Source organism: Orycteropus afer, unplaced genomic scaffold (assembly GCF_000298275.1).
Source record: "Orycteropus afer afer isolate SDZICR_OR568_19922 unplaced genomic scaffold, OryAfe1.0 scaffold00280, whole genome shotgun sequence".
In the NCBI taxonomy this organism is placed as follows: Eukaryota; Metazoa; Chordata; class Mammalia; order Tubulidentata; family Orycteropodidae; genus Orycteropus; species Orycteropus afer.
The window spans coordinates 4,441,956-4,451,008 of record NW_006921867.1 but is presented as its reverse complement, the minus strand read 5'-3'; the positions used below and the strand labels follow the sequence as shown (position 1 = coordinate 4,451,008).

The window sequence follows — 9,053 nt, the reverse complement described above, 5'->3', positions numbered from 1 at the left end:
CTACATAGAAAAACAGGGAAGATGTAGTCCAGTGTCATTTCAAACACAGCCTATTAGACAATGTATTTGACTTGGGGATTGAGTTGGGTAACACAGATGGGTAACAGGAAGATCATAGTAGATAACCCTTATATTGTCCATGTGGGTTTGCTGTTTTGTGAACTAGTATTAAGTCATTTACTGAATTTTCCTCATAAGAACAAGTAAACAATTATTTAGAATCTTGTTGTTATTGTCGTTAGTTGCCTGCAAGTGGAGTCTGACTCATGGTGACCCCATGTGTGCAGGGCAGAATTGCTCCACAGGGTTTTCAAGGCTGAGACCTTTCTGAAGCAGATTGCCAGGCCTGTCTTCCGAGGCACCACTGGTTGCTTAACTATTTTTGCCACCCAGGACTCCAATTTTGTTTCCTTAGGAAATATATATTATATTCCTATTTGGTTCACTCTATCACATTGAGAAGAACTCTATCACACCTACACTATAGAAATTGTTTTGCTCTTCCAGATTAATCATTTATTTTGATACTCAGAACACTGTGTCATAGGATTAATTGTATTCTGCTTTCCGTCTTGCTTGCTAAAATGCTCAGAGCCTCTTTTAATCCTAACCTAGAAGAATATAAACAGGGCCTTATGAGGTTTCCAAGGAGCTCAGTTTGTGTAGTGGTTTTTGGCTGCAACCAAAAAGTCAGTAGTTCAAACCCAACCCCTGCTCCACAGAAGAAAGATGAGGCAGTCTGCTTCAGTAAAGATTTACAACCTTGGAAACTCAGTAGGGGTCACTATGAATTGGAATCTACTCGATGGCAGTGAGTTTGGTTTTGGTTATGGGGTTTCCTATCTAAATGTGCAACTGACCAAACAAATGTCTCTTTTTCTGTATATTTATCTTATCATAGCAGTCAGTTTTACTACAGCTGCTGACATGAAATCTCATATCATTTTTTAGCTCTGTAGGTTGGACTCATACCAATGCATTATTTCTATAGAAAATCACTTCCATCTCAGCAGTGTTAGAAGAAACTCTGGATTTTCTGGGAGAGTACCAATTTCAAATACGTTGGCCTATAGCCGCAGTCATGCTCCATTAATTTTTAATATTTTCAACATCCCAATGATATATTATAAATAATATTAGTATAAATATTCCTACTCATTCTGATGAATGGCTGGATCGATATGGTCAACAAACATAACGTGTTGCATAGTAAGCAATGACCTGAAACCATGCTGTGGGAAAAAGTATCAACAGTCTTGAAATCAATGAGATGGGTTGACACAGTGGCTGCAACAATGGGCTCAGGTATGGCAAGGATTGTGAGGCTGGCACAGGACCAGGCAGTGCTTCATTCTGTTATACATAGGGTCACTCACTATGAGTCGAAGCTAACTCAAGGGCACCTAACAACAACAAAAACAAAAAACTTATTCAGTCTCTCAGTAATGTCCTTACCTATGACTATGGATGAGAGCATTCAAAGCCAAGCCATCCGACCAGCTGGTGGTGAAATTGATGACATTAACTTGTGGATAATTACGAGTTGATTGTCGGACCCAGCTCAGGAGAATCTTTTCACTGTTGGTTTGTTGCAATCCAGCCATGATATTTTTCATTACATTTTTGACCTGTATGTGGAAACAATCTTCATAAGAAAATGCATTCTGTGACCATGAACCCACAAATTTAAATGTGAAAATCCTCAATTTTCAGAAACAAATAATGGGAATGTTAGGGTCAATTCATAATGAAATGTAATAGATTCAACCAGAACTCAGTCCATTCTCATTGGTCAGGCATGTATTCTCTTTGGTATTTGTACCACAACATTTACTGAACACTTTTACTATCACCTCTGGATTCTGCAATATAATCTATTAACCTACTGTTTATAAAATTGTTGATATTGTAGCTTCCAATGGAAATGTTAAAGTACAAAGTATATTTATCTTTAGATATGTTTGTAACCAAGGAAGTAAGCTATATTTCCAATTTTAGGACAGTTGGACTAGTGCAGTGACTATGAGAGAATGGGCTTACATTGCTTCCAACAGAAGCCTAAGTTCAAATTTTGGTTTTGTTATTTTCTGGTTTTTTTAATTGGACAATCTGTTTAACCTCTTTAGGCCTCAGTCTCCTAATTTATACACACAAGGTTGCTGTAAGAACCAAATGACATAATTTACCATAATAAAACCCCTAAGTTTATACTGTATTTTATAATAATGCCTTCTGTTTACTGATTGAACTAAAAAAATAAATACAGAACTGAGTTTACCTATTTAAAATAAATAAAAATCAACAAAGAATGAAAAGAAGTATATATTCCTAAAGCTGTGAATGTGCTGCCATTTTTAAAAAATATATATTTGCTTCTCCTAGGCATTGTGCAAATACTATTCAGCAGGTTATATATAGTGTTTAAAAGTTTCATTCCTCTAACTAATCTGATACAGTAATCCATTCTAAGTAATTGTTCCCTAAGTTTCAAGAAAGTAGTGACTACACATTATAGAAGAAACTGTCCACATACTTCCTTAAAGAATTACATACTAGGCTACTTTTTAATATAAGTCATGACCCTTATCAGATGCCATAGTTCTTACCAACAACAGCTTTCCTCCTGAGAACTGGAAGGTCCGTTACTACGAACATTTGATCAGATAATGAAATTTCTTATGTATTGTAACTTAACATTTTATTTTGCTTCTCCATTGATGTAGAAGTTAACCAATGCCTTGGGGTAAATGCATATTTTAACATCTCCAATGTTATTTATGTTTTTATGAAATATTCTATGCAAATTTTAGGTTTGAGTATTAAATCTGACTTTAAAGTATTTTAAAAGGATTTGAGAAAATGTTCTGTAAAGGTGGTAATGATTTGAAGATGGGAAATCTTTGCATATATTTATCAGGATCCTTTGATAGCTAAATGAATTATTTAAGGGTGGATTATCCAGTTTTCTTAATTCTATCCTGACCTGCTTATTTAGTCAGTTACTCAGTGAATAAATAGGCCAAATGGTTATATAACGTACATATTTTTTCCTCATCATTTTCTAAAGTTATACAGTGCCCAACCTCCATGTACAGCAATTGCAGGATATGTATTTTGTGTCCTGTGCTGAACCAGAATTGGAATCAGCAGATACTGACTCAGTGTTGGTGATGGATTTGCACTGATCCCGCAACCCTCCCATGATGAATGGGATTCATTTGTGAAATGCCTGGCCAGACTGCCCTCAATATGCATAATGTTAAAGGACAACAGAATATTCAATTCAAAACTGCTTTAGCATCATTATGTCACTAATTCTGCTTATCAGCCTCAGCCTCAGCCTCAGCCTCATTGGTAATGCTTATACTCTGGTACAAATATTGCTGAGAAAAAAAAGGGGGCAATGTGTAATAAACATTTCTTCTATTCCTACAATAAAGACAATCATGGGGATTCTTTTATTGAGGATCAACCTTGAATCAGATACTGAGCCATTCCTAATAATGAGTCTGTAAGAAGAAAATGCCCCATCTTTGGGACTTATTTTCCCTGAGAGGAAAAAATAAACCAACTAATATAACTAGCTATGTGTTTGTATGTGTCTATGCACACACATACAGGGCTATTAATTTATTTTTAAAAGTAAATGTTTGAAGTATCCTTTGAGGAATGATTTTTAAAAAATGACCAAGAGTTAACTGGACAAAGAAGGTGTGATGGATTTAGTCATTCACCAAGATTCCCCTTCAAGAAAGCAATTGTTGCTCTTGCTATCTTAAGGCAACTTTCATCTGTCTACCCCACTGGGGACTTCCTGAGCTTCCAAGTTATCTCCCCAAAAGTCTAGCTCTTCCTATCATAGCCACCATCTAGTGACTGATGAAAGGGGGTGATATAAAAACTCAGCCATCCCCTGAAGTCTTCTTAAAACTAATCAGTAGTTTGGCTTAACTACTAAAGAATGTCTGCCTTGAGCATTGTGCTCTTTCAAGATCTATCTATAGGTTAAATTAGCAACAGTAACTCAGAAGATTAAATAGAAACTTTAGGGGGCAGTGAGTTTCTATCAATGGGGGAGGAACAACTCAGAGGAAGGTGAGAATGGTTGCACAACTCAAAGAAAGCAGTCAATGTTACTGAATTGTTCATGTAGAAACTGTTGAAAATGATGTATGTTTTGCTGTGTATATTCTCAATGACAACAAAGTAAATAACATTTAAAGCACAACAAAGCCTCAGCCATTTCGCCCCTACTTGGGCCAACACTGAGCAGCCATTCTAGCTCCGGAGCTCTCTGTTGGGTTGACTGAGGCTGTAGATGGGATTGTTCTTCTTTCTCCTCTCCCGCTTTCCTCTTCCTTTCCTCCTCCATGCCACAGATGTTGGATCCAAGCACATGCCTTTAGCAAATGTCCTGCCTGCCAAAGTCAACCTCAAAGTCTACTTCCAGGAACTTCACCTTTGACAGAAGGAGTTACAGGAAAGGGACAGGGCCAGAGAGGGGTTAGAATAGAAAAGGATAGTTTGTGTGAAAAGCCTGCAGAAAACAGGAACAAGAACAGTCTTGTACAGAAGGTATTTGGTAGGTGAGAGTTCACAATGAGGATTTTTAATTATGCAAACACCATCTTTCTTTTTCAATCATATCTTAGGCAAAATAAATAAATAAATAATATAAAGATTCCAGTGGGAACTCGTCCTGGAATTGAGTCCTTTCCTTGAGTAAGCCAGCAAAGGCAGGGGCTACTTTCTTATAGGTCACCATGGTTAGCAGGATTTGTTTTTATCTCTAGCTGGTTGCTAGAGGCAAGTTTTCCATCTAAAAACGATGAGTAGCACAAAAAGAAAAGAAAAGAAAAATTCCCAAATACATTGTCTACTTCACAACTGTTTTGAAAGTTCTTATTCCTCAATATATGCATTATTTTTGAAGGTAACAATTTTATTTGAAGTGAAAACTAGGAGAAAAAAATTGGGCCTCAAAAGTGACAGGGGATATAGAATTGGCATACTTGAGTTTTTACAAGTTCAAAGAAAAAACTTCCACAACACTATAAATAAAATAGTATGTGGCATGTGAACAACAGATTCACATCTTTGCATCTCTTAATGCTATTCTCAATCTGATACAGCTGGAAAGTACATTAGTTTGACTAGAGTGTCCTTTAATCTTTGCTGAAATTCACGTGCTTCTTTGACTATTTACTGGGAAGGTGAATATGTAATTTTGATCAAAACATCTTTCAGGATTCAATGGGTTGCAGTGAGGAGAAGTGAGGGAGGTAAAGAAAATGCACATGTTTTTAGTAGATGTCGGAGAACAGGGCAGTGTGATAGATCAAAGGAGAGATGAGGTAAGGAAGGAGAAGCTGGGAAGAATGTACATCATAACCACCACAGGGATCTGATGATTCTAAGACATAGATGAAAAACAGCAGAGCATAACAGAGGTCTCAGGCAAGGAAAGGCTACACAAGCATTCCTCTTGGATTCTTTGGTATGAAAGACCCTCCATATGCTCAGAATAAAATACGTACAAGCTCACAATCAAATAAAGAAAATATCAGACAAGGTGGTCTTAAAAACTCTATCTTGGGGTCCGTTGAGATGGAGATGGGAAGAGTTTTTGAGTAGATAAGAAAGTGTGAGATCCAAAAACATTGTTCTACATCCTACTTTGCTGAGTAGCAACTGCAGTCTTCAAAGCTTGCAAGCGGCCATCTAGATGCAAGGATGGGTCTCTTCATCCAGAGCAAAGAAGAATGAAGAAAAACAAAGATGTATGGAAACAATTAGTCCAAGGGACTAGTAGGTCATGTGATCCTCAGCCTATATGACCATAAAAGCAGAAGAACTAGATGTGCCTATCTACCATTGTCAACCACTCAGAGGGAGATCGGTACAGGAGATCCTGGATAGTGTGGGAGAACAATGTGGAACAAAATTCAAAATCATAAAACAAATAAATAAATAGATACCAGGTTTGCTGGTCTGATAGAGCCTGGTGAGACACCTGAGACTATGGCCCCTAGTTAGTCTTCAGGTCTGGAACTGAACTCATTCCTATGGCTTCCAGACAAACAACAGACAGGCACACAGAGTGAACACTCACATCAGGTAGACACACTCCTTGGAGCGATCAATCATGGGAGAACAGAAGAGCAATGTTTGCACAAGGACACAGCTCAAGGGGTGGGAGAGTGCATGGGAGGGAAGGGCACAGGGAAGAGGTAACAGGGAGGAAGTAGAAAGAAAGCTGTTACATTGTGGGAAATTGCAGTCAATATCATGAAACAATGTATGTATGAACTGTTGTTGTTGTTGTTATGTGCCGTCGAGTCAAACCCGACTCATAGCGACCCCTCCTTGGGTTTCCGAGGCAGTATCACTACAGAAGTAGGATTGCCCAACCTTCCTTCCGATGTATGAACTACTATATGGAAAATGAATTTGCTATGTAAACTTTCACCTAAATCACAATATATTTTCTTGAAGTGTGAGATCATATGAGAGACAGTCTGTACGATAAATGCAACTAAAAGTTTGGGAATCTGTGCATGACTCAGTTCTCCTGCTGGCTGTTTCAAGACCCACATCTGTGCTACTCAAAGTGAGTTCTGCAAACCATTTGTTTATGGGACTATGACAATATAACTACAGCAATTGCAAATAAGTGTTAAAAAAAATCTATTGTTGGAGAGTAACATTTATAATATTTGTATCTGTTGAATCATTTATTTTTAGTCTACATCATTTAAAAAATTGGGCTGTGATAGTTTGGGTGGGAGAAACCGTTCTTTGCTCAAGATAGTTTGAATAATACTGACGAACAGAACTAAATTTTTTTTTGTGTGGGAGCACTACACTACCTTGCTGGTTCTACTTGGTGTCATCACTATATGGAAAGAACTGAGAATTGTTTGGGAAACTTGGGATTCACTTGAGGCTTTTATGAGCTATTCTGTGTTATCAGAAGGTAAGATTGCTCTAACTCCCTTTCCCTGTTATTGTGAAATGTAGATGACACTGCTCAGTGTTTAGAAAAAAAAAAGATGTAGGGGCCAATTGGTGGAGCAATGTGGCTGTTGAATAGAGTAGGTACATGTCAGGTCTCTCTGCTGTTAGACTCTGAGTAAAATCAATCTACAATTCAGCTTAAAGTCAACCCTACTAAATGAAGTATTATTCACATATGCCGGAATAGGACTGAACCTCAAACATTATGCTTAATGAAAGAAGCCAGACACAAAAGAACACATAATATATTTTCCATTGATACAGACTGTCCCAGAAAGTAAATATGGAAAGTTAGAAAATAGATTAACAGTTCTCTATGGGTAGAGATGGGAGTGGGGAATGATTAAAAATGGGCATTATAATTTTTGTTGTTGTTAGGGTGGTGTAAATGTGCTGAAATTAGACTGTGGTGATGGTTTTAAAAGTCTGTAAATATACTAAAAGAAACAAATTGAACATATTGAGTGGGGGAATTTTATGATATGTAAAAGATTGAATAGAGCTGTTTTATGAAAATAAAAAAAAAAATCCCTACTAGTGAAAAGGCAGACTTATTTCAATTCTCTGCAAAATTCTAAATGTATGAGTGGAAAATCAACAGCCATCTATATTATTCACGTGCTGCACCTGTAGTGAAAATGGTGCGCTGTGCTCAGTGCTTTGCACATAGTCTGTCATTTAATCCTACAATGAAATATACATGATATTATCATTACTATTTTGACAGTGAGGAAAGTAAGTCTCAGAAAGGGACAGCATTATACCAAATGGTACAAGATGGTAAGTGAACTAGTTGAGATTAAAGCCTATGTTGATTTGACTAAAAAAAAAAAAGCATAGTCTTCTCACTAAACCAAAACCAAGTAACTTTCAGATCTGTTTTGTAAGGATTCAAAAAACAGCCTCCGAGTTGGTTCAAGGAAAAATGCAATTTGCAAACTAGATTATGAAGTGTGGTTGTGCATATAACACATATATTCATATCTATAATCATTTCTCACCAGTCTTTTAATGGAATTAGTTAACACTGAATATACACAACATGGATTGGCAAGGTTTTATTCTTTGGAAGTGATTAATGGGAAGAAAATCCTTTATTTTTACAAAACTATGTAGGTACATTTATTGGTGTGTTATAGAAAAAGACGTATTTATGAAAAATATTTTTATTACTTTATTGATGAGATTTTTTTGTGTGTCATCTCTAGACAGTGAAATAAAACTTGAAAAAGTATTTCTGCAAATGTGCTTGAACCTGTTTTATAATCTCCTGAGCCTTAACATCTCTGATGACATGAGTTGTGCCAATTTAAAAGGCAGCACTTTAGAGATGGGCTTGTTATTGTTAGAGACATACTGTACTCATTTGCTTTGCAGGTCAAGGAACAAAAACAAAAGGAAGGATCAGCCACATGTTACCCAAAACGAAAGCATTCATCAGGGTTCTCACCTGCCAGTGGAGGATTATGTTCCAAATCAACCCAAGAGTCAGTTTATGATTTCCATCTACTATGTCAGTGCTTCCAATATTCACTAAATCAACCTGTTAAACAGAGGAGAAAAAAACATTTGAAGGAAGGAGACCAAATGTCTATTTGGAAAGAAAACAAAATGAGAAAGTAATTGCATTTAGCTATTTTTCAGAGCCTAAGCAGCATTGCAGCTTTTTAAAAACAATTTGAAAATGCAGCAAAATGCATTTGTAAATACACTTTTCCTAACAAACAAGCACCCTCAGTGTGTTCACAGTGAGATAGGAAATGAATGCACTTTTAGCATGTGAATAGATTATTGCCAATTTCAGAGGCCAATCAGAGTATCTCCAATGAAATGGATAACAATGATAACTCATAGAGGATGCTTAAAATTAAGATTTGTTTCCCAAAACAGAATTGAACCCTCTCACCAAAAGAAATTCATCAGTGCTTGCATATAGCTCAACGGCATGCTCTTATAATTAAGAGTGACTGTAGTTGATTAAACTCACCTGATTCTAGGGATATATATATATATATATATATATATATATATATATA

The 9,053-nt window shown here is 36.6% G+C and overlaps 1 protein-coding gene across 1 annotated transcript in view; it reads right to left on the bottom strand.

Annotated features, from left to right (window-relative positions):
* LOC103205306 (dystrophin) overlaps positions 1 to 9,053 on the bottom strand; it is a gene marked incomplete at its 3' end in the record, with an annotated part of 320,392 nt that overhangs the window by 258,826 nt on the left and 52,513 nt on the right. The window contains exons 4-5 of the mRNA XM_042782273.1: positions 8,468 to 8,560; positions 1,456 to 1,628 (exon numbers count right to left, since the gene is read on the bottom strand). Of these exons, the coding sequence (XP_042638207.1) occupies positions 1,456 to 1,628; positions 8,468 to 8,560 (266 nt within the window). The remainder of the gene's footprint in view (positions 1 to 1,455; positions 1,629 to 8,467; positions 8,561 to 9,053) is intronic.